The sequence below is a fragment of the Hyla sarda genome, chromosome 3 (assembly GCF_029499605.1).
Source record: "Hyla sarda isolate aHylSar1 chromosome 3, aHylSar1.hap1, whole genome shotgun sequence".
Taxonomy (NCBI): Eukaryota; Metazoa; Chordata; class Amphibia; order Anura; family Hylidae; genus Hyla; species Hyla sarda.
Genome location: NC_079191.1, coordinates 132249956 through 132262147, shown reverse-complemented (window position 1 = coordinate 132262147; position 12192 = coordinate 132249956). Strand labels below are relative to the sequence as shown.

At 40.4% G+C, this 12192-nt stretch overlaps 1 protein-coding gene across 6 annotated transcripts in view; it reads left to right on the top strand.

Moving 5' to 3' along the window:
- Positions 1 to 12192, top strand: part of IFT80 (intraflagellar transport 80) — a 188790-nt gene that overhangs the window by 142131 nt on the left and 34467 nt on the right. For all 6 annotated transcript variants that reach the window (XR_008891127.1, XM_056565065.1, XM_056565068.1 and 3 more), the window contains 4 exons: positions 2837 to 3000; positions 3377 to 3441; positions 5212 to 5347; positions 7771 to 7918. Coding sequence is in view for 5 of the 6 variants with exons in the window: in XM_056565065.1 (XP_056421040.1) it covers positions 2837 to 3000; positions 3377 to 3441; positions 5212 to 5347; positions 7771 to 7918 (513 nt within the window). In the remaining variant the exon portion in view is untranslated. The remainder of the gene's footprint in view (positions 1 to 2836; positions 3001 to 3376; positions 3442 to 5211; positions 5348 to 7770; positions 7919 to 12192) is intronic.

Sequence of the window (12192 nt, the reverse complement as noted above, 5' to 3'; positions counted from 1 at the left end):
GTTCTGTGCACTGAGGACAAGCAGGGCTCTGTGCACTGAGAACAAGCAGGGCTCTGTGCACCGAGGACAAGCAGGGCTCTGTGTACGGAGGTCAAACAGGGCTCTGTGTACCGAGGACAAGCATGGCTCTGTACGCCGAGGACAAGCATGGCTCTGTACGCCGAGGACAAGCAGGGCTCTGTACGCCGAGGACAAGCAGGGCTCTGTACGCCGAGGACAAGCAGGGCTCTGTACGCCGAGGACAAGCAGGGCTCTGTACGCCGAGGACAAGCAGGGCTCTGTACGCCGAGGACAAGCAGGGCTCTGTACGCCGAGGACAAGCAGGGCTCTGTACGCCGAGGACAAGCAGGGCTCTGTACGCCGAGGACAAGCAGGGCTCTGTACGCCGAGGACAAGCAGGGCTCTGTACGCCGAGGACAAGCAGGGCTCTGTACGCCGAGGACAAGCAGGGCTCTGTACGCCGAGGACAAGCAGGGCTCTGTACGCCGAGGACAAGCAGGGCTCTGTACGCCGAGGACAAGCAGGGCTCTGTACGCCGAGGACAAGCAGGGCTCTGTACGCCGAGGACAAGCAGGGCTCTGTACGCCGAGGACAAGCAGGGCTCTGTACGCCGAGGACAAGCAGGGCTCTGTACGCCGAGGACAAGCAGGGCTCTGTACGCCGAGGACAAGCAGGGCTCTGTACGCCGAGGACAAGCAGGGCTCTGTACGCCGAGGACAAGCAGGGCTCTGTGCACTGAGGACAAGCAGGGCTCTGTACACTGAGGCCTTGTGACATGCCCCCGGCTCACACAGCGGGATGATTGACAAACTTTAATAGACCCTATGGGGACTATTAAAGTTTAAAAATAAATGTAAAAAACTTAACAAAATGTAAATTGTCCCATTTTCCCCATTTCACCCCCAAAAAGTGTGAAAAAAAATATTGAATATACATATTTGGTATTTGGTATGTTTTTTTATAACATTTTATTTAAAAAAATTGATAAATGTATTAAAAGTTTTATATAAGCAAATATGGTATCATTAAAAAGTACCGATCATGGCGCAAAAAATTAGCCCTCATACTGCCGCTTATAAAGAAAAATGAAAAACATTATAGGTCTTCAAAATAGGGGGATTTTAAACGTACTATTTTGGTTAAAACGTTTTTGTTTTTTTTTTGTTTGTTTTTTAAAGCGCAACAGCAATAGAAAAGTCGGTAATCATTTTAATCGTATTTACCCAAAGAATAAAGAACACATGTCATTTTTACCGTAAAATGTACGGCGTGAAAACGAAACCTTCAAAAATTTACAAAATTGCGGTTTTCTTTTAAATTTCCCCACACAAAAAGTATTTTTTTGGTTGCGCCATACATTTTATGTTAAAGTGAGTGATGGCATTACAACGGACAACTGGTCGCGCAAAAAAACAAGACTCATACTAGTCAGTGGATGAAAATATAACAGTTATGATTTTTGAAGGCGAGGAGGAAAAAACAAAAACGTAAAAATAAAATTGTGAGTCCTTAAGGCCCAAATGGGCTGAGTCCTTAAGTTGTTAATAATTCTATTGTTAAGCTGTATCATGAATAATTCGAGAACATAATTTATTATTACTGCATTTGCTCGATTATAAAAATACCCTGATTATATTATGACCCCCGAACTTTATCTTGGTTTTTTTTTTGTTTTTTTAAGAAAAATACAAAAAGACTGAATGTAAGACTACTTTATGTCTATTTCATAGTTTCATTTCCATTCCCCTTATTCCATGTCCAAGTATTCTCTTACCGGTCACAAGTTTTTCTGCAGTGTTTTCTTCCCTCTTATGCAGCTCCATAGCATATATCTGCATGAGGAAGTGAATTGATGAAGTGAAAGATCACTTCCTCCCAGTGCTAGGCACTCTTGGGAGCCGCAAAGGAGCAGGACTGGGCCGCAAAATGATACGAATTCTAAAGCAACCTTAATTATAAGACAAGGTAGTTTTTTCCAGCAGTTTTCTCCTGAAAAAAACCTTGTCTTATAATCGAGCATATACTGTATTATTATTCTTTATACAGCACCGTCAACTTTCCTAAAGACCAACATAGCACAATATTGGGGTAACAATTACAAAAATGATAGATTAGTAAAGATTTGAGATATCCTAGTCTGTTGCTCTGGAGAACAAAAAGCCCATGTTAGTAGTCTAACCCAGTGTATAAAATATGGAATCCTTTTTATAAGACATAGGAACATTGTTGCTTAAGGACAATTTGGTAAAAAGAAAAACTGTATGAGATTGCCAAATGAGTAATTGAATTAGTCTTTTTATAGAAGTATAATACTATATATAGTCACTTTGTTAGCTGTATACAATATAAGGAGATGGCATATTTGGTATTGAATTGATTAAAGAAGTGTCAGATGCTTGTGCATGCACGTGGCTTGTGTTATGGCATCAGTTTCCATTCAGCCATATGTTCTGTGTTTTGTAACAAATGAATGACATTCCATTCTGCATTCCTCTACCCGGCTTCAATGTGTTTTAAGGACTGGATTACTTGCATTTTAATGCTGTAAAGCATACTGCTAGCGGTGCAGTTTCAGACATGTAACTCAGCAGTAGTAAGGATATTTAACTTATTGATCTTCAGAAAGAAAAGTGAAGGAAATCTGGGTTCAGCATAACTACAAGCGCAGATGAAGCTCCGGAAAGTAGCAAAGATTTGTAGCTGGTGATATATCATTGATTTGGGTACTTCTGCTCTAGTGCTTTGCATTGTCTTCCAAAGACCTCTTTGAAGATGTCTAAATTGTTGACTGTAATGTACCTGCTCTTTGGTCATTTCCTTCCTTGTTTTCTTGCAGGCATTTCCTCTTAGTGGATGGTGGCAGTCTGTTTTTATACTCCTACGAAGGTCGTCTCATCAGCTCTCCTAAACTTCCTGGTATGAGAACAGACATTCTCAATGCACAGACTGTATCTTTGAGCAATGATACCATTGCAGTGAAGGACAAAACAGATGAAAAGTGTAAGTCGTAGTTTCCAGTACATATTGTATCTATTAAAAAATGGATGAATTGAGGTGAAGGCTTAATATTAGCACAGTCGATTCGAATACTAAAATATAATTGTTATGGTGTACACTTGCACTTTTCCGTACTAAGTAACAATTGACGTGTTGTGTCCTGGCACTCAGCTACTCTAACCTAGCTCTTTTAACTGGGTAATGCCGTGTGTGGTGGTTTAGTTTCCCTGTAGCAGTCAATGTACCCGTACATGCAACAATTTAAATGAATGAGAACAGTTTAGTTGCCTGCCTACCAGTCATACACTCCTCATATATTACCATACATTCATTAGACTTTGTTTCTTTCTTCTTCTTCTTTTTTCTTTTTTTTTCTTAGTGATCTACTTGTTTGATGCTTTATCAGGAAAACCCCTTGGAGATGGGAAGCCTCTTGCACATAAGGTGAACTATTCAGTTGCATTAATATTCTGTATACTCCAGTTTGCCATTTGTCCTTCATGTCGCACATAACTTGGTTGAGAAAATTAAATAAAACAAGACCCAGTGTGCAGATGTAGAGTTAACCACTGTATAACTAGCGCTTTGTCTCCTGCGTGGATTTTTTCCAGCTGGACCACACACAGTTGTGAATTAAATTCCTTGGTAACAGAGCAATATGATGCTGCCACAAGCCTTTTTTTCTGTGTTATCTGTATGGAGCTTGGATTTTCTGTGGCTACTTAAGGGACAAAGTTGTGAAATGTCATAAATAGAGCCAGTGATCTCAATCAAATTCTTAGTTGTCTGTACCAGGCCCAAGACAGTAATATCCATGAATAAGATGCATTTTATGTTTCTATACAGATTGGGTTTGGTTTATACTATAGTCAAAGGCACAATTCAAGCTCCAGTTATTAAAAGCAATGCAGAAGTTGCTGTGCTTATTTTTCTGATAATAATCAGAAATGTTTCCATGACTTTTATTGCTGTAATTTCTAATGTATTAGTTATAATTAACCATAGAAATATAGTTCTGTAGCAGTTCATGCTGGTATGTGCGTTTTTAATATTTTATAATATAGTACTACCTACCACATATTACTGTAAGAACATATTCACGAACTATATGACAATTTTGGAAAGGCTAAATGGATAAGATCAATGTATGATATCCAACCCCAGGACTTCCATCAGTCAGAATAATGGAACAGGGCATCAGTGCTAAATTCTAGAAAACCCCTTTAAAGAGAATTTGTTAAATGGTTTCTCATAGTTTAACTAATCGGAGCACCAGGTAGAGATTGAAAGCCCCTTCACAGGTATAACTTTAGATTTGCAAGCTTCTATTTGTGAGCTGAGTATTTTGTGTTTTTTTTCATAAATGCGAATGAAAAGCAAGAGTCCACAGGGTGGGCTGATCCTCTCAAGTGCCCATCATTTCCATCCCCTACAGTACAGACTCTTTCAGTCAAATGCTGAAAGAGGTACATGTACATAAAATGGTACATATTTTTTGCATCCAGTTGCATTTATTTTAGATCCAAAGAAGTTCTAAAGCCTGTTTCCAAGGTGTTAGGATCACAGCTCATCTCTTCTGGCCCTGTAGAAACAGAAGTGCCCAGATCAGTGCCCATTTATTTTACTATTGTGCCGTTACTGTCTCGTGCTCTGTTATTGTGATCTAGCTAAAGCTATTTTTGCAACCCGGTTTAATTAATTACATGGACCCCTGAGAAAGTTCATGAAGTAGAGAACAGAAACATGTTGTGCTGTGATGGCTAATTTGTTTGGGAGCACAATAGGGCAAACAACTTGAGGGTCAGGTTATGGAACGGCTAGTACTTTTCAGAGCAGCTACCCAAGGCTTATAGGGTGAGAGCTTCCCAATAGGAAGTAATGGTTATAGGCTCCTTCTTAGACCTCCTCATATACACAGTTAGGAAGCCAACCCATGTCCATGTACCATAAGATCAACAAATGTGTTAAGAATGTTATGATTTATTGCCTTACATCCGTGCTCTGGCTGCTTTGTAGTTTGGTAGCTGTTCTGGTATTATGTGCTATTGGTGTTCTTATAGATTTGTTGGATATATTTTGCCTAGTGACATTTTAATCACCTAAATAATAGTTATATTTTGCACTGATAGGAGCATTGCAATTGTGCATTTGTTGAGGTTCAAGTAAAGTTACATTTGCATGCTGTGTTTATACAGTCTCACTTTTCATTTTCAGATTGAAGTAGTAGAGATTGCTCTGGATCAAGGAGGACCGGCAAATGAAAGAAAAATTGCATTTGTCGATAAGAACCGAGATCTCTACATAAGTACAGTTAGGAAGCTTGGAAAAGAACAGAGAGCGGTGAAAATCGGTATGATGCAATACATCACTTGTTCATTCTAAAACTGTCCTGTGACATCCATAAGGAATGTGCTAGTTAGTACAGAACTGCAAAGAACATAGATGTAAGCTTTTTTTCCCCCAAAGTAAAGCTGGTAAACCACTTCCTTACTGTGACATGTGCCTTCTCTAGATTGTAGCCCATAATCTTTTACGGTTAATACTTTTATAGGAAGAGACCCCGTGGAATTTAATAAGCATATTAATTATAGTTTGACTGCTTATAGATATAATCCATATAAAAATTTGAATAACTTTGTAAATATATAACATTAATAATCTGATCCTGTATAGCCACAATTTATAAATTGTTTGATTCTTCTGTGAACGGCACACCCCAAAAAACTTGCTTCTGCATCAAATTATTGAGCACTGCTTGGTGTAAAGTGTCTTATGCTTGTGCATGCATGTGGCATCAACCAGTACAAAGTATAAAGATGCTCCATGCTGCCTCCTCTGCCCCTGTCAGGAACTGTGCAGAGCTGGAGAGGTTTTCTACAGGGACTTGCTACTGCTCTGGACAATTCCTGAGAGAGCACCGTGTGTCACTAAAAAGACTACACAACTTCCTCCAGGACAGCAGCTGATAAGTACTGGAAGGCTTGTGATGTTTAGTGATTAAGATATGGCTTTTAAAGGACCTGTAATGAAGGTTTATTAAGCAAAAATGGTGTTTTCGACCTTAAGCTGAGACAAAGGGCTCAAAAGAGAAGGGGCGTGGTTTATAGAGGGGTGTGGCTTGCGTACTATATCGACACACCCACCAGAAGATGCAAAGCTAGGCTTGTGGAGTAGGGTACCAGAAGTCCCATAGACTAGATGTTTTTAAGGAACATGTGTACCAAGTTTCTTTGAAATATCTCCAGCCATTTGGAAGTGATGCTGGAACATACACAAACACATACATACACACATTGAGTTTTATATGTATAGATTAGTCTGTCACTCATTAGTTTACTATGTACTCTGTATGTTTATACAGTACAGGGCTTCTTTGCTGCAGAGGAAATTCATAGTTTTTGTTTATTTTCTGCCAGTCTGTGACAAAATGCAGTTTGGACATTATGTATTTAAAGAAGCCATGATTCGAAAACAGTTAAAGAGTACCTGTCATCAAATCATATTTTCTAAACTAACTCAGATTATTTTCCCTAACTACTTCAAACACCACTCCTGCCCTTAAAAAAAAATTCCCCTTGCTCACATTGTATGAGCTCCCGGCAGGAGAAAGTGGGCGTTCCCCAGCAGGCGCAACATCACTGAAGCCTGCAAGAGCTGTGCCTCACCATACCCCGCACACTTAATGAGTTTGCAAGTCCAAGTGGAGACCAAACTAACTATTTGACTTGCGGTAGGGCACAGAACAGAGCCACCTAGTAACCGTTTTTTCAATCACATTAAAATCATATAAAGGTTGAGAATTTTAACAGCAAGCAAATAGCAAAGTGTCTTATAATAACACAAGGAACAATATATTTAAAGTTTAGTTTGGTGACAGGTACTCTTTAAAGTCAACTGGGAGGAGGCACACAGTCGGCACTGCTAATATGCCCGGAACAAACACACCCTTGTAGGGATATTGACTTGCAGGTGTAAGATACCAAAATAGCAATAGCATCAATTGATCCGGTGCTCAGTGAATTGAATAGAGGTTCAAAGTCCCATAATGTAATAGTAGAGAGAAACTCACGGCACTTGGTCTGGATGCAGTTAAAAGTCATTAATCCCAGTTGAGGTACATACAGGCGTCGGGAGGGGGAGAAGAGACGGGACAACGTCCGTTTCGCAGCTCATGCCGCTTCCACGGGTCCCTACATCACTTCTCCTTCCTTCACACATTTAATACAGCTTGGGAAGTGCACCTGTTCAGTGAGGGTGTTAACCCATCAATCACCGAATGGTGCCTGTATCCAAAAAACAACACCTAGTTCACATTATGCGTTAACACAACAACACATCATCCAATTGAAATTACATAGTGACAATGGAAACCTGTGCACAAATATTATACAAGTCGTAAAACACAAAAGATAATACATTTTAAGTCTTTAAATTTAAAACTCTTTAAAGTCATAAGATCTGTCAACAGCTAGCCTGCTTGCTGATGGTTTACATACTACCATATTATCTTTACCCAATATGCCTGTAATATAAAAGATAACAAAGTTAAATTACACATGTACTAGATTTTACATTAATCACATAGCCAGTGTTATATTACGGTTGAGTTTCACACAAAGATCTGACACTTAGTTACTTCTGGGAAAGTTTTAGCTCTCACCTTTTGGTTCCTATGTAGATGTCTTACTGCTTTATTCCATATGTAGATGTGCTGCAGTGTGTCAAAGTACTGATTGTACATGCATACATGTGTAACTTCTCTTTCTTTTGCAGGTAGTATGGTACACACTTTAGCCTGGAGTGACCTATCCAATATATTGTGTGGTATTCAGGACAGTCGTTTCACAGTCTGGTACTATCCAAATGTAGCCTATGTAGATAAAGAATTGCTTCCAAAGACAATTACTGAGAAAGATAGAAGGTATGTTTGTGTCTCAAATCATTTCACTTGTTATATTTGAAAGCCCCTTCACAGGCGTACCTTTTAGATCTGCTGCAAGCTTCTATTTGTGAGCGGAGTAGTTTGTGTTTTTTATAAATGAAAAGCAAGAGTCCACAGGGTGGGCTGATCCTCTCAAGTGCCCATCATTTCCATCCCCTACAGCACAGAGGCTGTGAATCAATTGCAGAAAGAGGTACATATACATAAAATGGTACATATTTTGTGCATCCAGTTGCATTTACTTTAGATCCAAAGAGGATCTAAAGCCTGTTTCCATTTAGTGTCCATTTATTTTACTATTGTGCCTTTACTGTCTTGTGCTCTGTTATTGTGATCTAGCAAAAGCTACTTTTGCAACCTAGTTTAATTCATTACATGGACCCCTGAGAGAGTCTATGAAGTGGAGAACAGAAACATGTTGTGCTGGGATGGCTAAATTGTTTGGGAGCACAATAGGGCAAGCAGCTTGAGGGTCAGGTTATGGCCCAGGTAGTACTTTTCAGAGCAGCTACACAAGGCTTATAGGGTGAGAGCTTCCCAATAGAAAGTAATGGTTATAGGCCCCTTCTTAGACCTCCTCATATACACAGTTAGGAAGCCAACCCATGTCCATGGGTGGTAAGAATGTTATGATTTATTGCCTTACACCAGCACTCTGGCATCTTTGTAGTTTGGTAGCTGTTCTGGTATTATGTGCTATTGGTGTTCTTATATATTTGTTGGATATATTTTGCCTAGTGACATTTTTAATCACCTAAATATTATAGTTGTTCACTAAAGTTATATTGTGCACTGATAGAAGCATGCAGTCGCACCTGAAACATGTAAGCATTGAAGTCTGTGTTTGTACTGTTTTTTGCTGCTCGTTGTAATATTTTGGAATTAAGATTACAATCTTAATGAACTTACCTCGCAAGATCGTCCTCGTCTGTGATTCCTCTTTTTACTTACTCTGATGATGTAATATCCCTGCTGATGATGTTCTGAATCCGCTGTGGCAAATCACTAAGGCTGCACTAAGTTTGGAGTGTCATCAGCAGAGTAGGGAGAGGCTGTCATCAGGGTAAGTAAATACAGACACCAGGGCAGATCAGAGCGCTGCCACTGAACCAGACAAAGTATGTACGCTGTACTCCTTTATATAACAGCCCTAGCTACAGTTCAGTTTTTAAATAAATCGTAATACCCCTTTAAATAAATATAATATATTATATAACCTGAATTGCCATTAGGAATTTTAATAATAAGATATTGAGACCCTGAAAAGTTATGAAAAGTGCTCACCCCACATAATTTGCAAAATACAGTGAGCTATTGCGCCATCTGCTGGATATTGTATGACAGAATTGATATGTTCATCACCACAGACTGACACTGCATTCATCCTAAATACCTCATGAAATAGGAATTCCTGCTGAGGTTTGAATTTGCTACTAATTATTATTGTAATTCTACTTGTATCCGCATTTAATTTCATACAGTATATTCCTTTGAAGTCTTAATAGACGACTAACACATTTTATATTGGCTTCATAAAGCCAATGCAAATGGATTGTTTAATATATAGTCCCAGTATGTTTTTGTGAAACCACAGAGCCTCGAAGAGAAGAAAGTGACTCAACATAGCGAAAACATTTAGTAGGGCTGTGGTGTCTTGGTGAGGGCCACCACTTCTGGACTGGATCTGTAAATGAGTCAGTGCTTACTAATTTTCCTCCATGCTACCAGTTGATAATAGTTGCCCATGCAATTAGGATTTTTTTGACAACTATTTTTATTTGCTGTCAGAAGGTCATATGTCATCAGTTATTAATGTAGGAACTCTGCTGTGACCCACATTAAGTTAGCCATATACATTTCATGATAGGCGGACACAAAATCAGGTGGAGCAACTGACCATTTCCCTGATGACAGATGTTGGAGGAGGATGGGGGGGGGGGGGGGGGGTGAGGTGACTGGGAGAACTGTGTGTTGGATTTCAGCATTCTCAGTCTTTTATGGGAGATTACCTGCTGTCAGTTGTGTCGGTTAGCGGCTTATTCCACCCTCCCTATTGAGAATCCATGCACACTTAGGGCTACTAAGCAGGAATGTGTATGGGGAACAGAAGCAATATCTGTCAGCTGAATGAGTATTCAGCACATTCAGTTGTCTAGGAAGCATGGCCACCTACAGTTCCCTTAGAGCATTCCGTGTCATATTAGTTTCTCAATGTTAGGTGGAAGTTAGTACAGAAGCAGTCATAGAAATTGTAAAATTACCACTTTCTTATGTCCTCCTCCATGACAGCACCACTGGAGGTTAACGCCCATCACCCTAATAGCAACAAAAAGCAAAAGACAATGTTTTTCATGGAATGTTTTTCATGTCCCTCTAGGGCAAGACAGAGAGTAGGTCTCTGATAGACCTGGAAGAATTATATTTATTTATTTTTCAAGCATGTAGTCATGGGGCTGGTTTATGTTTAATGCCAGACAGCAGGAGAGCGGTCATTATCTGTATTCCTCCTTTCTAAGCTGTTCTTTGCTTCTGCAGGGTCCCTCTTTCTTCCTGTGTCCTCCTGGTAATGCTGGAGGGACAAACGCAGGTTTGATGGGGTCTCCAGCCCCCCCCCCCCCCCCGGGCTCCCTCTCTTCCCCTGCCTCCATTACAGTCCTCCCTGGGAAAATATGTAACTGCAGAAAAACTCCAGTACCACCAATTGGCATTGGTGATTTCCATACTCCTTCATTCTGGTCCTATCTTCAGTCGAGTTCTCTTCTGTTGACGGCGTCTGCCATGGCCTCCAATACACGCGCATGGAACCTCTAGTGGCTGGAGGTTTGGTGTCATTGCCGGGCGCATACTGGTGATGTCACTTCCAGTGGACAGCTGTGATTGCAAGCAGCAGGAAATTTCCCTGCTTGGTACACAGCAGCCTTTCTACTTCTGGTGCAGAAGGTCTGTGGCGCCTAAGATGTGGGCAGCCTTCCCATGGAAGAAGTTGCGTGATTCCTGATGCTGTCTTTAAGAAGGCACCCTTCGCTCTGATTCTTTGGAGGCTAACACGAACCCTAGCCCAATAATTTCAAGCCAATATGTAATTAATCCGCTAATAAGATTCTTCTATCATGTATGATATAAAATCTGGATTTATTGATAGTATAAAATTGTCTTTTATGGATAAAATGAAAACTTGAGTCCACCAGGAGATACAAACTTCCCGCCCAGCAGAGATTCCTCAACCTGATCCTTCCCCCCCCCCCCCTAGTGAAAAAAGAGTAAAACTGTTTTTGTGGAGCATTTTAGTTCAGAGGCTGATAGCTTTCTGGCTCTTAATCTGGACCAGGATATAAAAGAAAGGAGAGCTCTCTTCATCCCTTTGTGAGAAGGATGAAAGCAAATATTTCTTTGCATCTGTTTACATGGAGGAACTTCTAAAATCAGTAGACTTACAGGTAGCTAAGGTTACCAAAAACACTACCATTTGAAAATTCATTTGAGGGGTCGTATGGATAACAAGGCAGAAAGTGTCCTATAAAAAATGTTGGCAGCCCTTTTAAAAAAAAAACAATATGGAATCTAGGTGCATGATACAGTGTGTGATGGCTGTACCAATTAAAAGACAATCTGCAAGAAGCAGGGCCAGATTAAGACTGCCTGGAAGATGGAGCACTTCATTATGATGGGGCCCCCGCCCCCCGATAGTCCCCCTTCCCTTCCACTGAGACCTGTTGCGGGGCTGTCAAGTAAGGAACAGACTGAGACCAAAAATAGGCCTGGGTATATTAGACTATGTCCCCCTTTTTTTTTTTTGGTGGGTGTCACAAGAGTCAGGCCCCGTTAAAATAAAATGGGCTGCATGGTCTAAAATCACTTCAGTTCAAGTCACTCTTTCCAGCTGTTGCAAAGCTACAACACCCATTATGTCTGGAGATCTTCAGGCGTTATAGAGTTGTAGTTTTGTAACAGCTGGAGCCTCAAATTGGGGTACAGTGTCATCCATTATTACTGCAAAACTTAGAAGTGAGGAGAGATCTAATGGGACAGTCAGGAGAATACACAAACATAAAATGACTCACAGGAGACATCTTCTCTGTTGTCTTTCCTTTTCTTATTCATCTGGCCCAGACGCCAGGTCTTCTTCCAGCTTCATCTTCCTCTGTAAAGTTTGACGCCTGGACATCATTGGTTCCTCACTCTGGCAGCCGATCCTCATCCTCTGTATAAAGACAACAATCATAACCCTTCAAGAGACTGTGCTTCCTAAATAT